General features: G+C 35.0%; 3 protein-coding genes across 14 annotated transcripts in view; 1 reads left to right on the forward strand and 2 right to left on the reverse strand.

Annotated features, from left to right (window-relative positions):
* The window catches only part of LOC137487516 (uncharacterized), a 28,086-nt gene extending 16,853 nt beyond the window's left edge, over nucleotides 1-11,233 (reverse strand). The window contains exons 1-5 of one of the 11 annotated variants that reach the window (XR_015507277.1): nucleotides 10,910-11,150; nucleotides 8,862-9,275; nucleotides 4,144-4,255; nucleotides 3,583-3,885; nucleotides 1,937-2,306 (exon numbers count right to left, since the gene is read on the reverse strand). Coding sequence is in view for 2 of the 11 variants with exons in the window: in XM_087281369.1 (XP_087137495.1) it covers nucleotides 3,626-3,885; nucleotides 8,862-9,275; nucleotides 10,910-10,940 (705 nt within the window). In the remaining 9 variants the exon portion in view is untranslated. Of the gene's footprint in view, nucleotides 1-1,208; nucleotides 2,307-3,582; nucleotides 3,886-4,107; nucleotides 4,256-8,861; nucleotides 9,276-10,909 lie in introns of those variants that run through there. The other 10 variants (XR_015507278.1, XR_015507276.1, XR_015507274.1 and 7 more) reach the window with 10 other exon arrangements.
* The window catches only part of immt (inner membrane protein, mitochondrial (mitofilin)), a 905,839-nt gene that overhangs the window by 408,413 nt on the left and 471,823 nt on the right, over nucleotides 1-25,603 (forward strand). The gene's annotated exons all lie outside the window — the stretch shown is intronic.
* The window catches only part of neurl1b (neuralized E3 ubiquitin protein ligase 1B), a 79,852-nt gene continuing 72,501 nt past the window's right edge, over nucleotides 18,253-25,603 (reverse strand). The window contains exon 5 of one of the 2 annotated variants that reach the window (XM_087280504.1): nucleotides 18,253-21,102. In XM_087280504.1, the coding sequence (XP_087136630.1) occupies nucleotides 20,855-21,102 (248 nt within the window). In that variant the 3' untranslated portion in view covers nucleotides 18,253-20,854. 2 annotated transcript variants of the gene reach the window in all.

A 25,603-nucleotide genomic window follows, 5' to 3' on the forward strand; every position in this document is an offset into this window, starting at 1 on the left:
GAGGTAGCGAAAACTACAATTGCCATCAGCCCATGCTTGACCATCATCCCTTGCGGTCTGTTGTCGCTACAGATCCAGTAATGCAGAAATGGAGTGTGCTGCTAGAAGCGGGGATGAAAAGAGCTGGAAAACTCTAAGGCCCCGTTTACACTAATGCGTTTTAGTTTGAAAACGCATAAGTTTTGCTTCGGTTACGCCAACCGTCCACACTACGCCGGAGTTCTCGAGCGCCAAAAACGGAGCGTTTCGAAAACGCTGGAGAAGCCGTTTTCATTCTAATACGCTGCTGCTCCGTCTCAGTGTGGATGATGGAAAACGGAGACATCTGAAAACGGAGGCGGGGCTGCAGACGTTTGCCTCTCTGATTGGGGCTTTTCCTCAATATTAAGTAGCCTAACACACACAGTTCAGTCCTGCATCTTCTCCGTGTAAGTTCAGACTTCGCAAGTTTGATCAAGGCTGCAGTCTCTTCTTCTCAGTTTGATATGGAAAAGCAGATTATACCGAGGACACGGGTAAATCTTCCAAGGGAACAGTGTACTTTATAACTTCATTCACATCACCCTGGCTTCGTTGTTTCACTTTCTCAACAATAAAATGTAAACATGATTTAAGGAACTGCCTATTTTCATTTTAATATTAGCAACTTAGACAGCAGACATGTTGAGGCGTCGTGCTGCATATATGAGCGTCATCTTCACTGTGTGGATATTTATAACAAAACAAAGCCGATAACAACTGCCTCCTTTCAATTTCAGTGAAAATACGAAACACAGCCTCTCTTTAGCTGAATATCAGTTTTAAGAATCGATAATGGCCATTTTAAAAGTATAACATACAATAAGTTTATACATTATAGGAAATAAAGGCAAGCGATCAGTCAATATACAGAATGTACGTGGTTTCATTAATCATTAACTTATCTTTGCGCTCAGCCAAAACACGTTACCTGAGAACAAGTAATAGATTCCAATGCCCAAAGTCAGGGAATATGTCGTTAGATAAAGACAACAAGATAAATGAAATATCCCGTTTAATAAATATAGTGAGATTAGATCCAGCGGGAGATGCTTGATGAGAAGTCCGACTAGCAGAGCTCTCATCTGGGTAGATGGGCTGAGTGTGATTAAATGTTGAATGTGATGAGTTTTCAACAATACTAAATTGAAACTTTATTTTTTTACATGGTTTAATAATTTTTTGTTATTAAAATTGAAGTTCCTGTTTCAAAGCTTACAGATAGATGGCTAATTTGTATGTCATTGACACTTTTGGCACTTTTTTGGAGTATTTTCATAAGTTTTGTTTTTTCCTGTAAATGATTCAATAAATACCGTACCGTGACATTCATACCGAGGTATTACCGTACCGTGAAATTCTGATACCGTTACATCCCTATTTCTTACAGTTTCATTGAATTGTTTTGGGGATATCATTTTAGGTATGTAACAGTCTTTTTCGTGTTTTTAGTGTGCTGTGCTAAATCAGTGGTCCACTCCCATAGTCAGAGTTGAGACAATTACTACAAATATCCTGAACATATCATAACTTTGTCCAATTGGTGGTGACTCTCAGATAATTCTTGACATCATTCTTCTGTGTGTGTCAGGTGAGTAATAACCTCATTTATGAAAAAAACGTATTTAGCACACATCTGAATCTGCAATATACATTGATACTCTGCAAAAGATGTCATTGTTTCAATTAAAATCTACACTTCAGAATCTTAATTCACTGAAGAATTTTTTTGTGGGATTTAAAGGAGAGTTTATTAAAAAAGAAGCTCCATTATGTGTTTCCAAGACAGTTTGGAACGTTTGATATGTTGAACTTGTTGACCGATTAAAAAAATGACCACCGTGTAGCATGTAAAGTCTATTTTTTCTAGGGGGAGGGGGGTGTCATATGCAAGTAGACTATAAAATTAGGGTTGCACTAGTCTGAAAATAGCAATAAATCACGCAAAAGATTTAGATGTTTACAGTAAGGTTCAGACTGAATCACTGTTGATCATATTACTTTTCTAGTCATCTTTTTGATAAAACAACAAAAATAATTGCACAACAAAGAATACAAAACTAAAGATATTTGGGTTCAGTACTTCCTGTTATACTCATTACCATTGTTGCATTCAGTTTACAGTTATTATTTAAAAGGTTTCACAGTGAAGTTAGTTTTAAAAATTTCTAAGAAAGAACAATCTAAGGCACCTGTGATGGCTCAGAATATGTTTGTTAAGGCACCAGAGGAAATTTTAAGATAAGAACCAAAGCCCATGTCCTTCGTCGTCCTCTCTGTAGGTTTTTCTACAACAAAGATAATCAAATTACACAATTATTAGAAACATTTCTGACCTCATATTAAATGACATTAACAGACCATTTATATTAACTTCTATAAACACTGCCTGTTCAAGTCACACACACACAAACACACACACACACACACAGACACACACACACACTAAATATTTAATTGAACCCCCACAGGTGGTTTGTCAAGCACACTCATCTGTGTGTAGCACACTCAGAAATGCAAATTTTTCCCAGAGATATATAGTGATGGAAAGATTGTCTAATGTCAAGTCTCTCTCTCTATGCACCAGACACTTTTCTTAAACTCCATCTACAAGAACACAATAAGGTAAGACATGTTTACTTGTAAATGTACCAAAAATCATATTGCATTATACTTTTCAACCAAAAATATCTCTTTGGCACCAAATCGTGCACAATATTGTTTACTGCTTTATTTGCTCTTATGTCCAGTGTTGTGTTTATATTTATGATTATGTTTATGTAGCACCATAGTCCTGCAAGACATGACATTTCATTCCACATTATGTCTTCACATGTAGTGACAATAAAGCTCAACTTGACTTGTGCTGTAATGAAAACTGTACAGTATTTAATCTTGAAAGTATTAAGTAATTGCAGGAAAATTAAATGAAGGAATGTTCAATTTTAAGTGCTTTTCCATGTGTGTGGATCAGCATGTCTATCTCTGTGTGCATCTGTGCTCTGCTGTCAGCTTCTCTGATCTCTGTCAACATTTCCTCTATAGACTTTGTAGTATTAAGTCAAAGTGAAACCAATGGCTGCCGATCGCGAGCTTTTAACAAAAATTGTCCAGATTTAGATTTCTAATCTGAACAATATTTTTCAAATTCCATGTTTTTCAAAACATATATGTAATAAAGATTGTATTTAAAAGAGGTTGCTAGGTGGAATTTTATTCAATTAACAATCATTCATTTTTCAGTCATTCAATTTATTCAATTATCAAAACAATTGCTCATTCTAACAATCATATAAACGAGCAATTTCCTTTGATAATACATTTACTTTGTTGCAGGAAAGTAAAGGTTTGTTATAAAACTAAACTTCTTATAAGAACTATTGTGAATAAATTACATTAGCTACATAATATCTATCATTATCACCAAATATGAAAACTACACATTACTGGGCTTACAAATTATATACAGTTTGTCAACTAAGATATTATGGTTTAAAAGATAATATCAAGTCCAGCTATCTGCAGAAATGTTTCTGTTTCAAATGTAACTTTAATTAGTCTCACCTGCTGACCGGATCTCCACAAAAGAGGCCTTCATTCTTGTAGCCTACGTTGGCTCACATAGCACTTCACCTGGCAGTGTCATCTCTGGGATGCTTTTTAAATTGCATAACCCATTGGATATCCCTTCTCTTGTGTCCTCAAAGATTAAGGTTTGTGCAGAGTCATTACACAGAGATACTGTAGACTCTGTTCGAGGTACAAAAGGCTCTTCTATGTCCACGGTGCTGCAGAGTAGGTGAAAAACCACAGCCTTTCGTGCTCTCTGGAAAAATGAGCGGATCTCCTTCCAACCTAAATGTTTTTCTACATATTGATGAAAAACAGAAAGCAAATTAGAAACATCATTGACATCATATTAAATGCAAAAAAATTCAATCATACACAGTACGACATGTATAAATATGTAAAACTTATAGAGGGGTGGGAGAATAAAACTGCCTGGTTTTACAGCACAATAATTAATTTGTATGATGTAGGACCTCCTTTTGCGACCAATATAGCATCAATTCTTAAGAATGACAGATAGAACACTACACTACATTACACAATGGCCAGAGGGACCTTGCTTTGTTCTTCCAGCAGTATAGTGGCCATGCAAGTCACTACATGATGCTGGTGGAGGAAACTGTTTCCTGGCTCGCTCCTCCAAAACACCCCAAGGTGTCCAACTCTCCTGGATGTAAGAAAGACAGTGAAGGTGGATTCATCAGAGAACAATACATGTTTCACATTGTCTGCAGCTCAGAATTTTCATTGCTGACACCACTGAAACCAATGTTTGGCATTAGCACAAGCGACCAAAGGTTTATAGGCTACAGCAGTCCGGCTATGTATATTTAGTGGTGGGCAAAGCGAGGCTTCATGAAACACTGAAACAGTCGAAGCAAATGTGTCGAAGCTTCGAAACGTTTCGAAACCCCACTCTACAGTGACATCTAGTGGTCATTTTTTATGTATTGCACTGAAGCAGCTGCAGCACAGAACAGTTCAGCAAATTGAGGTATTAAAGCCCACTATGTAAATTTGATCCTCAATTCCTGTAGCGGAGCGGTTAAGGTGTCTGACTAGCGTCCGGGGAAAGTGAGTTTGAATCTAGGCTTATACAGCTATTTTTAAATGCTTTAATACCAGTTGGTAATGCTTTGCTCTTGTATCGTTTTGTTTCAACATTGGTCTGATATCCGAATAAACAATTTGTGAATAAATATGTCTTGTTTTGGTCTTAAAACAGGGTTGTTGCTAGATCAGAAACTGTGGCCTAAAGTTATCAAGAATTATTTATATTTTTCATAAAATTTCCCATTTATTGTATTTTATTAACGTCTACCCAAACCCTAAGCCAAACTATCACAGTACTGTAAAAATATTAATTATTGTTTTACAGTGTTACAAAAATGATGCTAAATTGATGGCGTAACTGCAGCTGTAACCTATTTAGGCTACACAAAACAGAAACATGATAAAAACACAAGTTGGGATTCAAACCCAAAAAGTCATTTGATGCATAGTAACATCGTGCACACGCACAGTCCACAAGGCCATATGAAACACAATTTTCTCGACCTTGGCAGCGAAATGGAGATTCGCCAGGTCTCGAAATCAATGCTCGAAACGCTTCTAAGGTGATCAATGCTTTGAACCGCTTTAGTCACGTGACCAGGTGTTTCGAAACACTTTAGTCACGTGACTTGGGTGCTTCGGATCATGCTTCAGTACAGTGTTTCGAAACACTTGCGCTTCGGGATCTCGACACTGTGTCGAAACGTCAGTTTCAAGCAGCCATCCCTACGTATATTGACCCTGTGGAGCTTCTGATGAGCAGACAGCTGTGGTTTTAGGTTTTTTAGATACAATCCAGGTTAGCACCTGTACATCTCTTTCAGAAAGCTTCCTGTTGGATGAAGTTTGTCCTTCTTGATGGTATGCTGACATTACCCTAGATACCATGGTTTTTGAGACATCACAAAGACTTGCTGTCTTGGTCAGAGATGCGCCAGCGAGATGCCCACCAACAATTTGTTGTTTAACATTTTGCTAAATAAATCTTCACTCTCATGCACTCTCTTGCACTTACTGGTGGAATGTGCAATCAATGAAGATTGGCCCCCAAGCCAAGTGGTCAAATTCAGAAATGCTTCAGAAGTGTTTCAGTTTCATTGTCAGGGGCCATTCATATATTGCATCTAAAATCGTTTGGAAATCGTTTTCTCAGAGTATGACAAACTAACAAATCAAAGTCTTTGCCACGGCCATATCACCCTGCAGCCTAAGACCGGTTACTCACTGAAGCTAAGCAGGGCTGAGCCTGGTCAGTACCTGGATGGGAGACCACTAGGGAACACCAGGATGCTGTTGGAAGTGGTGTTAGTGAGGCCAGCAGGGGGCGCTCAACCTGTGGTTTGCATGAGTCCTAATGCCCTAGTAAAAGTGAAGGGGACACTACACTGTCAGTGGGCGCCATCTTTTGGATGAGACGTTAAACCGAGGTCCTGACTCTCTGTGTTCATTAAAAATCCCATGGTACTTCTCGTGAAAGAGCAGGGGTGTAACCCCGGTGTCCTGGCCAAGCTCCCTCTATCGGCCCTTACGATCATGGCCTCCCAATCATCCCCTTCCACCGAATTGACTGTATCACTGTCTCTCCAATCCACCAATAGCTGGTGTGGGGTGAGTGCACTGGCGCCGTTGTCCTGTGGCTGCCGTCGCATCATCCAAGTGGATGCTGCACACTGGTGGTGGTGTGGAGGGACCCCCCTTTATGATTGTGAAGTGTTTTGGGTATATGGCCATACACAATAAATTCGCTATATAAATACACATTACATAACATTACATTACACTGCTGCAGCTCTGATTAGTTTGATTTATGTAAAAAGGAAAAGCACTGCCGTGTTTAGGTGCTCTGTGTTTTTTAAGTAATTAGTCTACCGATATATGTAGATTAAATACAAAGTATGAAGCTGATCAGACAGTTCTGAATCAGTCAGCCACACACACGCACAAAAGACGCGATATATGAATGGCCCCTAAGTCCTAACTATTTTTAATTTGAAATATCTGATATTACTATTCTCATGTGTGTAAGAACATCGATTTATTCATTTAAACAGCTTAGAAATTATCATATTGTTTAATCTATGATAAGTGATTTGTGTTGCTAATGTTAATCTGTGCTGCAGAGGAGAGATTAGAGCGTCTGGATTTACAACATGTTAATAAACTTTTCCCGAATGACACTACGTACCAAATTATTTTACAAATTGGATTGTCATAAACTTTACATTTTTTGCACATTAAAATAAATCTCAGACACCTGTAATAATTAGGTTGCCAGGTGAGCCCTATAAATTCAAAACTACTTAATTAGGCCACAGGTAGGTGTTCCACATTATTAAGCAAGCCACTGATGTTTACTGATGAGTGCCGTGCAATTCTGGATGTTCCAGATGGATGAAGTAGTGGATGGTCGGTGGATGTTCCAACAAGGTTGCATAGTTAGCTAGGATGTGATGGAGCCATGTTTTGAGACAGAATCATTGGTATAGAACTGGCCACTTTTAGGTCCCTGAAGGTGTAAAAATTACCTCTACAAAGTATATAAAGTTTCTGACTGACTGTGCCTTCCATAGCAAAATCATCTTTAAGCATGACAGTTCACCATCTTATACTGCAAGGAATACTTCTGTTGATTTGGCTGCTATGGGTATAAAAGAAAAGAAACTCATGGTGTGGCCACCACCAGCATCCCCTGACCTTAACCCTATTGAGAATCTTTGTAGCATCCCCAACCAAAAGATCCATGAGAATTGGAGGCAGTTAACATCAAAACAAAACTCTGAAAGGATTTTCTGACATCCTGCAAAGAAATTCAAGCAGAAACTATGAAAAACTTACAAGTTGAATGTAATGAACAAAATAACTGTGGAAATTATATCAAACAAGTGAACCAATGTTAACAAGAAACTTTTTGATTGAAATAGCTTTTGATTTCAGTAAATACCTCCTCCTAATGCTGCTAATTCAACAAATTACCATTTCCAGTTATTTACGACCTATAAAATGTTTTAAAATACGAATGCACATGATAATTTGAAACATTTTGAGCTTTTTTTCTTCAAAATTATAATTTTTTTTTCAAATAAATACTGTTACCACTTACTGTTTAATAAAAGGATAATGATACACTAATGTTTTATGACCACTGACTCGAGTGGTTATATTGAATGTCATTTTGCATTCCTTGACCTTGAGTGTCATGAAAGGAGCCTTTAAATAAAATGCACTGTTATTATTATTATTATTATTATTATTATTATTATTATTATTGTTATTATTTTTCACTAATTTGGAAATCAATGAAACATATCATTTGCTGGATAATTTGGAATGCAATGTACAAGAATGTAAGCAGCTGTTCAACTGTGCATAGAATAACATTCTAGTTCTTATGTGACTACAACAAAAACATTAAAATATTTTTTGAAAAAATTATTATTGCAGTGTCCATAGACATCAGCGTTTATTTTATTTATTTATGTGTATTTGAATGTCTGAAACCTAAATTGAAATATGATTGTTTGAAAACACATATATTGGGATTTATGACAAATTCAGCACATGTCTTTTTCTGGCTCAGCATAAATTATCATGAAAAAAACAGATTTGAATTTTGAAGTTGATCACAGTTGTTGTAAACATTTTAATTACACCATTGTGATCGTACATTAAAGGTCCCATGAAGTGCACTGAAATATGCATTTATTTATTCGTTGTGTGATGAAATCGAACTGAAGCACAAAGAAAGAGTGGGACATAGTGTAGCTCCTCTCCTTTTAAACAGCCAACAGCATTTTGTTTTATCACCGCTCCGCCAGTGAGAGTGGTTGAGCTCAAGTGCATCAAATGAAAAGCTAATGAAAAGTGTCCTGAAGGGAACGGGGCATGTCAGACACTAGAGAGCATTTGATGGTTATGATTGATTGATGGTGATGATTGATGATGATGATGAGAAAGTGTAGTTGATGTGAATACAACTGTTGATCCATTTAGGCGAAAGTGACAAACTACAAGCTTTACATGTTTATATCAGTTTTATATCTTCTAAGCGTGAAGTTTGTCAGTTTTGGCGCACATTAGCTATATCTTAAAAACTAGCAATACTGATACTAACATCTAAAAAATAATTATTTTAGTTTCATGGGACCTTTCAAAGACCAGCCAAAACTGATCATACTGGTGTGATAGCTCGCATAAAAGGTTTCATTGTATTTCAAACTCACTTGTTGAGCTCTTCTTCTCTACTGTCTCCTCAGCAATTGACGTGACATCCACTGTAGTGATATTAGGGCTAGTCTTGTGTAGATCTTGTGCATCTGTTGGTTCAACAGGAACTTCACCTGGCAACAGATGGTTTGAACACCCTAGGATGCCATTTGAACGTTCCCACAAATCCTGCACACAAAGGCTCTCTACTGCATGCTCCAAGATGCATGTGGTGTCCAAGTGAGGTGTAGTTTCTTCCCAATGTGTTACTGAAGATTTTAAATAAAAGTAATGAGGCTTAGAGGGTGAAGGCACAAAACACTCCAATGTGTCCTGACAGCAGCAGCAGCAGAGGAAGACGTTCTTCATAACCTTCTGTGTTCTCTGAAGGAATGATTGTTTTTCTTGCTTGTGGAGACTTTTAGGTTCTTCTAAAATGAAAGAAAACAGAAAGATTTAAAAATACCTAAAAGAGTCAATTTAATATGTTAATGATTGTTAAAAAGGCCCTATTATGCATTAAAAGGTCATATTTTGGTTTTCAAGGTCTCCAACAATAGGCTGATATGCATGCAAGGTCAAAAAAACACTTTCATTGTCTTACATTATGCATTTATTTTTACCTTATTATCCCAGCGACTCTCTATATGATTTGATTAATTTGTTGCCAAACTCCTCAATGTGATGCTAATCTGCGCTTATTGGTCCAATGACCAAGTCTGTTGCTCCACTAAGTTCAGCACAAGACAGAGCGAAAAGCTCACTATGGCTTATTAACATTGTTGAAGTAGTCAGAGTGCAGAGTGTATGTGTGAGGCCAATGCAGGAGTGCATTTTAGCAATGCAGTTAAACACCAGCATATTGCTCTATGGCTCATAAGTAAAAACAATGACACACATTCAGTACACACGGTGGCAAAAGCTGTACTATTTTGAAACTTGAACATTGTACCTGTGTAGGAACAGCTGACGGTGGCCATAGCAATGACAAATGGCAGAGGATTGTGAGCTCAATACATATTTAAATCGGTACATAAAACGGCATGCACAGGTGGTTTAGATGCGATGTGAGAATATAACAAGAGAACCAGATACAGTACAAGCCACAATGAACAATTACAAGTAACAAACTCAATTAAATACACATTTTGCAAGCTAGAGAAAACAAGCAGGCAATCCTTTTATTTGCACCTACTTACACTTGTGAAATAGAGGAAAAAAGTGATCCATGAACTGTGTACTGTAAAGTTCCTGTCAAGCTCTGACAAATTCCCGGCACTTCATATTTGGTATTGTTTCGTGTCGACGTCGTTACAAGCAGGCAAAAGATCCGAAGAACAATGAATTATTTATACGACTCTGAGTCTAATCATTTATTTAAAAAAATAATATTTTTAAACAAGGAGGATGAATGTTTTAATTCACTTAGTGCTGTTACACACTGCATTGAAAGTCATTTTCAAAAACACAAAATAGGGGCTCTTTAATAATTTAATAAAAAACAGTTCTTACATCTGCATAAATATAATACAAAAAAAAAAAAAACAAGCACAAACTACAAGCACAGATAAATTCAACAGAACAAAGAAAACAGATCAAAAAAGCAGTGCTGTAGTGTTCTGGGAAACAGTATTCAATGGCAGAAACTGAATAACCCAAACTAAATAAATGATCATTCACCCAACAATGAAAATGTAGCCTTTGATATCCACCGTAGGAACAAAACAAATATGTTCAAATATGTATGTGTTTGTTCAAATATCCCACAGTGGGAACAAAACAAATATCATGCTTTACAACATTCTTCAAAATTTCTCTTATGTGTGTTTAAAAAAAAAGGAAGTCAATCAGCTTTGGTAGAAGTGGAGGACAAGTTAATTATGACAGCATTTAGATTTTTGAGAACTATCCCTGTGAAGTAAACAAAAAACTGAATTAGTCTAATCTTTGTTAAAAAAAATACTAAAGTTATCATTTCATGAATGGTTTAAACTCACTGAAAGCACAGATCTTAAAACATGAGTTTCTTAAAACATTTTGGTTGCTGGACTCATTTTAATCTCACCTGTTGAGCTGTTCTTTACAGGAGACTCCATGTTACTTTAAATACCAAGACTTCGCTATAACAATTTATAGATTTTACAGAGATCTCTGAGGTAAATGTCAAATCTGTACACTGTCTCTATCTCTCTCTGAATTGTTTGGATTGTCATACAGCTTATTAAACACTTTGTCAGAGATCTTGATGTGTCCTTTAGACTAATCTGCCATCCGTTGGTTGCTGCAGTGTGACATCACTGTAAAATAGCGTGTCTCGCATTTTTTAAAAGTCAAATAGCTACATCTTACATTCAGGCTTTAGGTTTGGCTATAAAACCCCAAGGTCCTCATTTTATGGGATCTAACGGACCCTGGAGGTCATCTGGCGGTACTGCAATAATTGACTCTAAAACAAATGTTATTTATTTATTTATTTATTTATTTATTTATTTATTTATTTATTCATGCGTTTGTTTATGTATACGTTTGTTTCCTTGCATGTTTGAGATTTATTTACAGGTTACTATAAAGAGTTTAAAAACCCGCTGATATTAAGTCTGAATGCTTTGCATGTTTGTGATAATGAACAGTTTTGTTATCAGTGCAAAAAATAATAATGCATACATACTTTAAATCAATATTTTTAAGTCACACTTTTTCCCCCTATGTTTTATTTAGTAGAATTCTGTTAAACAAGAACATCTGGTGCAAAACTTTTATTTCATTATTTAACCAACATTAAAAAAGCAATAATGAAATTCTTATATGTTACTGTTTAAAAATCAGATTAGATTAGATTCAACTTTATTGTCATTACACATGTACAAGTACAAGGCATTGAAATGCAGTTTTGGTCCAACCAGCAGTGCAATAGCAGCAAGTGCACGATACAGATATAAGTTTTAAAGTGCAGTTATAGAAAAACTATGGTGATATTTCCAGATGAATGTACTATGAACATTATATACAGGTTGTATTAGCTATGAACAGAGATTTACTATAAATTAATATATGTACAGGTTGCTAATAATAATCAGAAGTGTGCAGATAGATAAACATAATTACAAATGTATATGTACAGTGGGTGTGTGCATAATTACAAATGTAAAAATGATCAATTGTTCATGCACATTTGGTTACATTTTTAATGATTCATTTCATATCAAGAATTTACATAGGCTTACAGACAGAATAGGTCTATAGGCTACATTGCCCTCAGTGATGACTCCTGAACGTTCAAATGGTATCTGGGACACATAATATATTGAATGCTTATTTATTCAGCTTTCAGAGAATACATAAATCCCAATTTACAATTTTTTTTTTCATAAAAAATAAAGTTAGCTCTACAATGCATTCAATACAATGCCACTAGTCGGATGAGGACCTTGTCTAAAGGATCCTGAAATACATTTGTATTGAAACCTCTAAATATTAATACTACTACTACTGCTACTACTATACTACTACTAATAATAAAACTAATAATGATAATAATAATGTCAACATTAATCTGTTGACTGGTTTGTTTTTGTTGTTATTAATATAATTAATAAATAACGCAATCTGACAAAGTAGGTGTATAGTTACAAAAATAATTGTTATTTTTATTACTGTCCATGCTGGGGATTAAGTTATAAATAATTTTTAACCTCAGTATAAATTTAGGAAAAGGCTGAATAAGTATTTTAGTGCATCTGTTACCAGCAGAGGGCGACAACGATTATACAATTGTGTCGAAAAAAATATTCTTTAATATTATTTCATTTTTCACACACGCACACACACAAAGGTAGCTATCTTTGTGAGGACTTCACATGCGTAAACATTTTATACAACTGCAAAAGTTTTAGCTATTCTATGCCCTGAACAATTGAATTATTATTATAATTATTTTAAATGATTTTGATTATTTTAATGAGCAAATCTGTTAGTCAGCTTTTTTGTTCAGGAGTGTTTCTTAAAATTCAGCAGAAAACTCTACATACATTTCAGCATTGGAGAAGAGAAAAGAAGAGCTGAAATTCAGAGCAGAGAGAGTGTGGCGCTGCTGTGACAGATGAATCTGTTTACTCGGCACTGAGCCTCTCAGATCTTCAGAGGAGTTTTGTTTACGTAGATCAGATAAAAGCCTTCTGTTTTGTTCATCATCTGACCGTTCAGGAGCATCTAGCAGATCTATATGTGGTGCTCTGCTTGAAAAACAACAACATATGTCAGTTGTCTAAAATACAGGGTCACTACAGGATAGAAATGGGAGGAATAAGCATTTATTTCCAATTTAATTCCAAAACTAACTGAACAGCAGTACATGTAAAAATAAATATACAGATTAAAAAAATCATGAATTAATTTTCAAATTTATATTTATGTTGTTTTGCTTGTGGTGTGTGTGCCATTTAGAAAAGCAATGCTATTCTGATGATTTACTTGTTTACAAAATAAACACGGGAAGAGAATGGTTACAGATTTCCAGCTCTCTTCAAAATGTCTTCTTTTGTGTTCAACAGAAAAATAAAACATTAATAAACCTTTGAAACAAGTAAATTGTGAGCAAATGATGACAGAATTTCCTTTTGAGTTGAAGTAAACAGTACCTTAACTGCAGTATTAGACTTGTTTTGTGTTATAATTTTAATCCTGTAAAATGTTTTATCTATAGGCTGTATCTGTAATATCCATTAAGTCAAATTTTAAAAACCCTTTTGTTGACCACTGAGTCCCAACACACTTTCTGTCCATCAGCAAGCTTGATCCTAGTGTTGAAGATATTGCCTAATTAAATTTATCTTGCATCTCCTGAATAGCTTCTTCAGCAGTGTTAGATTTGAGTTGGAATCCAGCTCTCTATTTTGTTCTTATTTCAAAATAATCAAAATAGGTCAATGAGTATTTGTGGCTCATGAATCTGTTATGGGCATCATCATGCCTATGATGTGAAGTTTTGAGACCTGTTGCACAAATGTTGAGTTTTTACACAGGTAAGTTTGAATTTTTTGAGGTACAGTAGACTGTTTTTGATCGGGTTTCTACGCCACACAATTTATGATAAGGCTAACCTGTTTTCAAAACGTTTATAAACATAATAGTTTTCACAACTCATTTCTAATAACTTGTTTTTTTTTTTTTTGTTTTGCCATGGGGAGAGTGTATAATACATTTATCAAATATTTATGTATGTACAAATGAAGTCAGAATTATTAGCCTCCAATTGAATATTTTCTCTCTTTTAAATATTTACTAAATTATGTTTAACAGAGCAAGGACATTTTTGCAGCATTTCCAATAATATTTTTTCTCAAAGTCTTATTTGATTTATTTTGTCTAGAATAAAAGCAGTTTCATTTTTTAAGTCATTTTAAGGTCAAAAATTATTAGCACCTTTAAGCTATTTTTTTTGATATTCTACAGAACAAACCACTTTTGTACAATAACTTGCCTAATTACCCTAACCTGCCTAGTTAACCTAATTAACCTTTTAAATGTCACTTTAAGCTGTCTTGAAAAACATCTAGTCAAATATTATTTACTGTCATCATGGCAAAGATAAAATAAATCAGTTATTAGAAATGAGTTATTAAAACTATTATGTTTAGAAATGTGTTGAAAATAATCTATAGGGGAAAAATTAACAGAGGGGGCTAATAATTTTGACATCAACTGTATATTGCACATAATATACATCATATACTTATTTGATACTATTGATACTAGTATTCAGCTTAAAGTGCAACTTTCAAGAAATAAATTGATTATTATGTCGACCAGGCAAGTTATGATAATTTGTAAAGTGGTTTGAATAGGTCAGAGGAGAATGGCCAGATTGATACAAGCTGAAAGAATCTCGAATAACAACTCATTACAACCCGAGGTATGCAGAAGAGCATCTCTGAAAGCACAAGGCAATGAACCTTGAGGTGGATGGGCTACAGCAGCAGATGACCACAACAAGTGCCATTCTTGTCAGATAAGAACAGGAAACTGAGGCAACAATTCACACAGGCTCACCAAAATTGGACAATAGAAGATTGGAAAAACGTTGCCGGGTCTGATGAGTCTCGACTCCTGCTGCAACATTCAGAGGGGGTCAGAATTTGGCATCTACAACATGAAAGCATGAGTATATTCTGCCTTGTATCAACGGGTCAGGCTGGTGGTGGTGTAATGGTTTGGGGGATATTTTCTTGACACACTTTGGGCCATTAGTACCACTTGAGCATCATGTCAATGTCACAGCCTCTCTGAGTATTGTTGCTGACCATAACCATTTCTTTATGACCAAAGTGTACTCATCCTCTGATGGCTACTTCCAGCAGGATAACGAGCCATGTCATAAAGCGAATGATCTCTGGTTTCTGGACTGGTTTCTTGAACATGACGATGAGTTCACTGTACTCAAATGGCCTTCCCAGTCACCAGATCTCAATCTAATGGAGCACCTATTGGATGGGATGGTTTGGAATGAGAGACTGACAAATATTGATGCGCAGCCGTCAAATCTGCTGCAACTGCATGATGCTATCATGTTGATATGGACCAAAATCTCTGAGGAATATTTCCAGTAATGTTGAATCAATGCCATGAAGCATTTCTGAGGGCAAAAGAGGGTCCAACCTGGTACTAGTAAGGTGCATCTAATAAAGTGACTGGTGAGTGTATATTCACATCTGTTATGGTATTCAGACAGCCATGCACATAAGTTGATTTTAGAATTGTGTTGCAATAATTAGTGTACACATAAACAGATTCACAATCACATTCATTTAGGTGCATGTAAAAACCACATCATGTAATTTTGAACTGCAGAATGAAACATTTCAGTGGGGATATTCCCACATCCAGCCTCATCTTGAATGTAGCATTATTGTTTAGCAGGACACTGGAGGGCTGGAACTGAAGAGTCCTTCATAGGGATTTTCCAGTGTTAAAGAAATTCTGAGATCTATTATTTGTCTTTAATATCAATATTTATGCCTTAAAACCTTTAAAATCAACAATCATATGTCTGGAAATTATGACAATAATATGAAACTCAACACTCTATTTTTTATGTTTAAATTAAATTTGCTGAAAAAAATATATTTTGCTGAAAAACTCTACATTTGTATAGTGTGAATTTTTTTTACTTTTTAAATTATACTTCCCAAGTGTTGTTTAACAGAGGGGCAGCACAGTGGCATAATTACCTCACAGCAAGGAAGTCGCTGGTTTAAGCCACAGGTGGGTCTGTTGGCATTTCTTTGTGACGTTTGCATGTTCTCCCTGCTGTTTAAGTTGGCGGTTCATTCCGCTATGGCGACCCCTGATTAATAAAGAGACTAAGCTGAAAAGAAAATGAATGAATGTCGCCTCACACCAAAAAGGTTGCTGGTTTGAGTCCCTGGATACGTTTCTGGATACATTTCTGTGTTCACTTTTTTTCAAACATAATATTTTATACTAATTTTAAGTCTTTGCTATTTTGAAGGTACATAATAATAGTTGTTTTGCAAGATACCAGTATTCAGCTTAAAGTGCCCTTTAAAGACCTAACAAGTTTAAGTTAGGTTACTAGGCAAGTCATTGGACAAGAGTGGTTTGTTTTGTAGCCAATTGAGGGGGAAAAGAGGTCCCACTTTATATTAAGTGGCCTTAACTAATAAGTACTTACACAGGAATTAATAGTTTGTTACAATGCACTTATTGTGTAAATACATGTATTTACTGTGTACTTATGCTTGATTAAATACATGTATGTAATTACATCTGTAATTAACTTTTGTAATTACATTTGTAAATACACTGTTGACCATCCCTTACATCTTAACCCACCCTTAAACCTATGCATACCACCAAACCTGTTCATAACCCAACCTCTATCCCAACTCAAAAGCACCACAAGTGTTCTCAAATACATCATAAACACATTAAGTACATTGTATTTATTTTTTTAATGTAAGTACATAGTAGTTAAAGACACTTAATATAAAGTGGGAAAGAAAAAGAAATCCTTAAAGGGGTAATAATGTTGATCTAGCAGTTTTAACATTTTTAAATGAAAAATATGTATTTTTATTCATTCATTCATTTCTTTTTGACTTAATCCCTTTATTAATCAGGGGTTGCCACGCCATGTTTTACGCAGCGGATGCCCTTTCAGCTGCAACCCATCACTGTGAAACACCTATATAATCTCATTCACACATATACACTATGGAAAATGTAGCTTACCCAATTTACCTATGTCTTTGGACTTTGAGGGTAACCGGAGAACCCAGAGGAAACCCACACAAACACGGGGAGAACATGCAAACTTTACACAGAAATCCCAACTGACCCAGCCAAGACTCGAACCAGTGACTTTCTAGCTATGAAGCAACAAAGATAATCACTGTGCCACCACACCACCCCTAATGTATTTTCATTCCAGCCAAACTAAAATAATGCAAAAAAAAAAAAAGCAAAAAATAAGTCCACTGCACTGTTAAACATGAATATTTGAAAATATATCCAGCATATGAAAACTTCACAGGAGGGCTAATAATTTTGTCTGTATATATTTTATAAACTATATTCTATGTGTTCACTGACATTTTGCCATGATTTACTGTTGGTAGAGGACTTTTAATGACTAATTAACTGTATATTAAACAGTTCATTACATTATGTAGTTTTATATTTCCAGCACTGCTTTTTACGTCAGCATTACTTGAAGTATAAAGCATGAAAAATCAGTGGTGATACTGATTTGATTGTTCAGCAGCAACTATGTATCTATTGGGCTATATGCACATAGAGTTTTAATTTCAACCAGCAAGCCCCAGAGCTTCCGGTGAATTGTCATCCCATACAAAAATCACAGCATTCAAGATCTGTTTTCTTTAAAAAAACAGAGATCATTACTGCCTGTCCTTAATACGATATAAAGTGGGTATCAGACCAAACAAGAAGCACTGCATAAAATTATATTTTTCCCCATCATGTCTTTAAAAGATGAAAATTAATTTTACCCCAGTATTTTCAATGGAATTTCTGCGCTAGCCTGTAGCTAATGGCGGTGCCTGCGTTTAAACTGTCTTTCATCTCTTTTTGCGCTGTAACAACCAAATGGATGCTTACGTTTTTTTTTAACTTAATGTGTTCTAATTACATTACAACATCAATGCTGTAAAAGGAATTTTATGAAACTGAAAGTCATAAAGCTCTCAGCGGAAGTTCATCTTGGCTGAAAAACACTAGCTGTGCATATAGCCCACTGCAGCATTTGAATTAAAAAAGGAATTGCAACAGTATTTTTGTTTTTCTAGCTTTTGTTTCCTTTCTGTTTTAAAAGCAAACAAAACAAACAAAAAAAAAAACAACAACAATGACTACTTTAAAGAATAAACCTGTAGTTTATGGATTCATTTTATACAGTTTGCTGGATGAAAAGTCAAAGTTAAGGATAAAATGACAGAGGGAAAAATCTGACATTAATTACAATACAATACCACATCACTCCATTATACAAACAAATCACTTTTGCTCTTACTTAAAACGCAGTCCTCCTGGTGCACGTCTGAAATCACTTCAGTCAAAGCAACAGACGCGTTTTAGTGTCGAGTTTACCTCTATAGTTATAAGTGCAACAAATCTCTAAACCCTTCAAATATTACAAAGCAAACCCTTCTTCACTTTAACACAGCAATCAGAATATCAAACAATAATTTCATCTCTTTAGAATATCCTATAAAATCACATTTGTAGCCCTGTGTATTATTCACAAAATAAATCATTCTCTCAATTTTACCTCGAGGTCCCTCAGGATTATTCCATACATCTTAGATATGATTGTCGAATTCAATAGGTCCTGCTTTAGGAACAACAACAAAGTTAAAGGCACTAAATTGAGATTAACCTCATAATATATTAAGGCATTAGTTCACCAAAAATAAAAAGTTCTGCCTTTAATTACTCACACTCATGTTATTCCCAAACCCATGAGATCTTTGTTCATCTTTGGAACACAAATTAAGATATTTTAGATGAAATCCTGGATCTCTCTCACCCTTCCATAAACAGCAATGGTCCAGAGAAGTTCAAATTCCAGAAAAGAAAAAAATAACTTTGGCAATGTCGTATATTTCAGATGTTTACTACAGTGGAAAACTATTTTGTGTTTTCTAGTTGATCATTTGTTATTAGAAGTGCCTTATATGAAAGGCAAAGGCCTCTAGATTTAGCTTATTTTACCAAAATAAAATATGATCATGCCTTGATTTTTTTTTTATTATTTAATTAGGACAGTAAGGTCTGACTTTGCTTGGAACAATGTCTTGTCACTTAACAAAAATATTGTGCAGTATAGAATATAAAGTCATAGTGCAGAGGAAAAATAATTTAATATTGTTTCAAGTGTTTACACTTAGATGATTGATAATAAAGCTTGTTTGGCATGCTGTCCCGGGAGAGAGCCCTGAGCTTAAAAGATCCTCGAGACCTGGGCTTCGTCCCTTTGCAGGGCGAGAGGGGAGTTTGAGCTCAGGTAGATCTCGATGACTCCCCCTCCTGCTTATTGTAACTAAGTGTCAGATATGGATGCTGACAAGGTGTACTCAGAGCTGGGCTAAAAAAAATTTGAATTAATTATTTAGGGTGCTTGTTTTTGAACTGTGGGAGGAAACCGGAGGACCTGGGAAAAACCCACACGAGCACAGGAAGAATGAGCAAAATCAGGGGCATTTTGATTGCCTATGAGGCAACAGCGCTAACCACTGGCCACCATGTTGTCCGTTTGAAAAGAGGGAAAGTAGGGTTGTGTGGAGGGGTGTGGGGGGTCTTCAAGAGAAAGATATTGAGATGAGAAAAGTCTGGTTATTTATAGTGAATTAAGGATCAACTGATAGCATAATTAGTCATGTGCTAAAGTTGGAACAGCAGTGAACAATCATAAGCATGTGATCCTCTCGAAATTTGTTTATGAATAAACTTCACGTATAACTCGTATAAGCTTGAAGGACTGCATCCATACATCTCTGCATCTCTTGACTAAAATAACTTTATTAATAACATCATCTGGAATGGTAAAGAAAGTGTTTTTGCAAGACTCCCAGAGTTCATCTAGATCCTTCGGGCTCATCTTCAATACCTCCTCCATCTTACCTCAGACATGCTCAATAATGTTCATGTCTGGTGAGTGGGCTGGCCAATATTGGAGCACCTTGACCCTCTTTGCTTTCAGGAACTTTGATGTGGAGGCTGAAGTATGGGAAGGAGCGCTATCCTGCTGAAGAATTTGCCATCTTTTGTGGTATATAATGTAATGGGCAGCACAAATGTTGCAGGGGTGTTGGATGGTGAAACGTCACTTCCGTCACCGACGAAGAAAGAAAGTGAAGAGCGGGGAGGTTGTCGCAGATATAAATGAAATTGAACAGCGGGACGGGGAGGAGGGCGGTTGAGGAGAGGGATTGGTAAAATCAGATGCCGGACCAGATTTTAGAGGTTCTGGATACGGCGTGTTCCAGCACAAATTAAGCCCTGGGCAATGTAAGTATGCCCCTGACCTGGCGTGGAAGAGAAAACACTGGTGAACAATTTTTTTTTTTTTCACGCAAAGTGTTTTTGGAGCTTCATATGATTACAGTTACACTACTAAAGTCACATGGAATGTTTTGCCATTGTTTTTGGTTCATTTTCTGGACCTATATAGGATGAAAGAGCTCTCAGATTTCATCTAAGGTATTTTAATGTGTTCAGAAGATAACCAAGTTCTCAGGCGATTGAAACAACCTTAGGCAAGTAATTAATAACAGAATTTTCTCTTTTGATTAAACTAACCCATTAATCATCAATTACATTTGGCTTCAGATGATCTGCGATTAAAATATGAGGAGAGAGAAATACGACAAGAACTTAATGCTACCGAAAAAAAGCTACATACAGTTCAGCCGAAATACCACAGCTACAAAGTTCTGCATTGAATCTTTTGATAGAAGCTGTTGTAGTCTCTTCACGGTCTGTAGGTTTTTATGACGTCCTTGATTGGTCTCCGACAGATCGGACAGCACGCATTGATCTGCCTCTTCAGCCTCTGTCCACAGTCATTACACAAACACATGTGTCCACAGGTATAGATGACCGTGTCCACCTCCTGATCGAAGCACACGGTGCACTCACTGCTTTTGTTGCTTAGAGGAGCATCTGATGAGGAAAAAGACGGGGACACTGGAGGACTGAGCGGAGAGCTGGGAGCTGTCACTGGAAAACAATATTTTAAAAAAAATGTTAAATAATATAATAAAATGCATACAGCACAAAGCAGAAAAGTCATTCATTGAATTTACAATTGTTTTACAAATATTTGAGGTAACTATTAAGGTAACCATTTTTATGAGTTACAGTACTCAACAAATATACGTACACCCCTCACAAGTCTATTTTTCAATTTCATATTTTTAATAGGAAGCTATACAATATTATATTTGTGCATACACATAGATTAGTCAGTACTGAAGCCAAATCTGGAGCTTCTCTTACAAAATAACTTACAATAATGGTCCAAAAACTAGTACACCCAAATGTATAAGTTAAGGGAAAATATTAAATACAAATAAAAAAAATAAAAAAAGCAAGGAGAAGCAAAAATGTAAAAATAAAATGTTGAAATTGTGTAGGTTATAATAATTATTTTTACATTTTACATAATTTTTTTTACATTATTTTGCTTGAATTTAATTGTATTATCTTTCAATTTCTAAAAATGCTTGGTGACTAAAATATAATTTTAATAAATATATCTGTTTAATAAATCTGTTGTTGTTTAAAGGCACCAAAATACATTGACTAAATTTACTGTGAAATGTATAAATATATTCATATTCAAAATGGTGTGTACTCAATTATGCTGAGCACTGTAAATTTAAACAAAGTTACTTTGCTAAGTAACATTTGTTTGTTTAAATCCAGCCCATATAAGTTGTTTGCAACCAGTCACCTTCAAGAAAATAGTAAATCCAATGAAAACCCTTTTTCAGTTGTACAAGATGTAACAATTAATTTAAAGAATGCTTTAATTGCAACAAATTAATATACACACACAAAATTTATTTCTTCTGAAGTTCTTTGAGGTAGTTTCTTGAGTAATGAGTAGGTTTAGCAGTTCTTTGAACTGTAATCATAGGGAAACCAATTTTATCAGTACAGGTGCTACATACAGGGTTTTTGCAAGTCAAATTTAAGATTTTTTAGTATTAAATTTCAGACTTATAAAAGGCTAAACGCTAAGGATTTTAAAAAATAATAATAATTGGCCTAGCAGAAAAAATAAATAAATCAAATTAGTTATTTCTTAGCCACATATTTGAAATAATGTCTCAAAACAAGCAGACCTTAGATGTACACAGTTTTCAACATAACTTAAAAAACAAACTCTTTAAAAGCTAAAAGTATGCACAACAGACTGTTATAATATTAATAAGGAATAGTTTAAGATGTATTGTTGAATGTATGTTGAATCAACTGTTAGCTTCACATTTTAAGGCCTAAAATTTTGTTTATAAAATTTAAGACATTTCAAGATTTTTAAGACCCCACAGACACCCTGTACATATTAGGGGTGATGAAATGACAGTGATTAATATGAATTTTTAATAAATCGTTCAACGAATTTTTTTTTATTTTACTGTTTATGTTTTGCACCAAATTGAGTCTTCATCTCTTTGCACAAATAGCATTCAACTCAATGTGATGTGAAAAAATGTTTTAAGAGTTAAAAAAACAATACAAATAACAAATACTATTGATTTAAATACATTTAAACATAAATTAATAACAAAAACACTAGAGTTAGACTTGTTGCAAAATTTAATTAATTAATATAAATTATTAAACAGTAAACAATTTTCTACTAATCTACTAAAATACAAGTTTTTTCAAGTCATTTCAGGTATTTTCATAACAATTATATAGATTTATTAAGCATGTTAATCAACAACCTAGTTAATACTAGTAAATGATAATAAAAATGTAAGAAAAAGAAAGTCTAAAAGGTTTTAAGCTGTGTTCGAAATCTCATTATACTTTTGTACAAAGACTATAAAATACACAAGATGTGTCACTTGTATAGCTTTGAATGGGGAAAAGTGTAACAGTCATTGATCTCTATAGACTGCCGATTCTCCGTGGTAGAAGCTCAGACCAGACATGTGTTTTTATGACAGTTTTTGTGGTCAACAAACACACTGGAGTCTCAGCAAATACTTGCTTCACAGACATAAGAAATATATCCACATCAAGCTTGACATCAGTACTTTTAATGAACCATGTGCACTTGAAACTAAAGTTTTCTGGTTTTGTAATCTGTATGAAAAGAATCTGACGAACAGTCTGTCCTGTCAAACGCACATCGTATGACAGTATCTACTCAAACGCCCTCAAACTTATAAACAAATAGTCACTTTGATTTCTGGAGAAGATTCTCTATCAAGAGGATGCTAATTTGTAGAACACCCATAAATAAGGTTAGTGTCGTGATCTCGTTCCTTTCGAGTGCACATGCACATTAGCTCGGGCACCCTGAAAAAATGCTGGATTTGTTTGATTCAAAAGTTTAAAAACTTATGAGACAGTTGTAGTTTAATTTTATTTTTGATCCCAAATATGTAATGTAATCTTAAGCTTGGCAAACAGTTTTGGAGTATTTGATGTTTCCCCATTCAGACAGAATGCCCGAGCATACTGCATGAGAGGTGTTTCAAAGATGGCCGCTGAGTCGACTTGCCTTAAAGGGATTTTGGTACAGTAGGTACAAAATTTAAATGTAAACTTACTTCACGACCACTGAGAAAAGTATGTTTAATGTAGTATGAATATATTTGAATATTTGAGCGACGTGGAAGACTCTAAACATGGATGGCTCTATAGCCCTCGCACAATCTTATCCATTTTAAAGCTGCACACAAAATGTTTTGTACCCCATACAAATTATATCTTATGAAACTTTTACCAAATCCGAATTGCAGTCAGTGTAACAATAACTAAACAATAACAATATCTAAATTCTGGAAACATGTAGTTAAGTACTTAAAAATATCACAAAATTGCACCTTGATCTTGATCCCTATCTTGATCTTGATGTCGTTAAATGATGATTCTCTTTATAACTTTACAAAAGTTGAGAAAAGACTGTTCATGTCTGGCTTCACTGGTGCTAAAAAAGCAATGGTTTACTCCTGACATGGATCTTAAAAGATTCTGGCTGTTCTTTTAACATAATATTGTTTGACAACGATTAATGAAGCTAAAATACATCTCGTGACTTATTGAAGTAAAATAGCCCAAGCTTTAAGACATCTTTCTAAATGAAAGATGCACTACTGTATTACTTGCTGCTGTTGGTTTACTGTATGTTGTATTTCTTTTAAATGTGTATATTTACTGTTTTTATTTGTCTTTGAATATCTGTACTTTCATCCATGCTTTGTTATACTACCATTTTTAATAATAAAAAAAGACAATCACAAAAAAAATGGATGGCTCTATAATGCTCTTCTTGTTCTATCTTCCTTCTTCAAATGATGAAAAGCCACTAGGCTTTAAGCTTATGATACTTATCACCTGACAGTAACTCGAGTTTGAACTGAAATGACGCCCACATCACTAAAAATATCTGATCTCATACTGATTGAAGCCTTTTTGTTCTATCCTAAACACCAGAAAACAAGAATCCATTGTTCAATGTTTTAAATATACTTAATTCATATTGCTTGAAAGACTAATCTATATTATTTTATTATTTTTATTTTGAAGACGTGTTTTGAAGACCTCTTGGCCAAGTCACCCTTGTACATGAGATCTTGATATCAATACTTTTTTTACCTGGTTAAAGAAATAATAATAGTAAAAAGGAATTGGGACGTACAACATCTGACATTTATCATTAGCACACGATCTACCTGCATTAGTTGCATTGCTACACTCCAATTAATTATCTTGTGTGACTTCATCCAATGTAAAGGGTACATTGGATGTGATCTAAAGAATCTTATCTAGTGTGTTTCTTTTCTACTATTTAAAAAAACTTTAAATTCGGACAGACTACATGGCTCACTTACTTTGTATATATAGTAGCATTGTATGATGTTTAATGTGAAACATCGCGATGGACGATTGCATCGTCGTCTTGCACTGCGGTGAATTAATTATTTATAACATTTTTATTAATTCATAATGAATTAATTATTTGTAGCCTACCGTTTCAACTACCTGACCTGCATGTCTTTCTTTAACCATAACTAAATCATAAATAAATAAAGAAGTTACCACCTGTCAATCGCTTTTTCTGCTGGACTCTGGCATGAATAGACAGAGTGATCTGTGTTGTTATAATGGCGTCGACAAACTTGGCAAAAAGGTGTACAACCAACAGGAACCAACCAACAGTTTCTGAGATTTTTGCTAAAATTACTAAGTACATGTGTGAAAGCGTAAGATTGACTCTGGGGTTTGGTGCTCAAAGCATGACCACATGAGAGAGAGAGAGAGAGAGAGAGAGTGTGTGTGTGTGTGTGTGTGTGTGTGTGTGTGTGTGTGTGTTTGTGGTGTGCATTTTCAGCGGTATAATGAGCATGGAGATCTGTTCAGAAATGGTAGATGAAATGCCAGTGTGGATGGGCACCATTTTTGTTCTAAAATGCTATTTTAAAACTGAGACATAATAGTGTAAATAGGGCCTAATTGTATTTTATTCAAGAGCGGGTGG

This window comes from Danio rerio, chromosome 14 (genome assembly GCF_052040795.2).
Source record: "Danio rerio strain M-AB ecotype USA chromosome 14, GRCz13ab, whole genome shotgun sequence".
Classification (NCBI taxonomy): domain Eukaryota; kingdom Metazoa; phylum Chordata; class Actinopteri; order Cypriniformes; family Danionidae; genus Danio; species Danio rerio.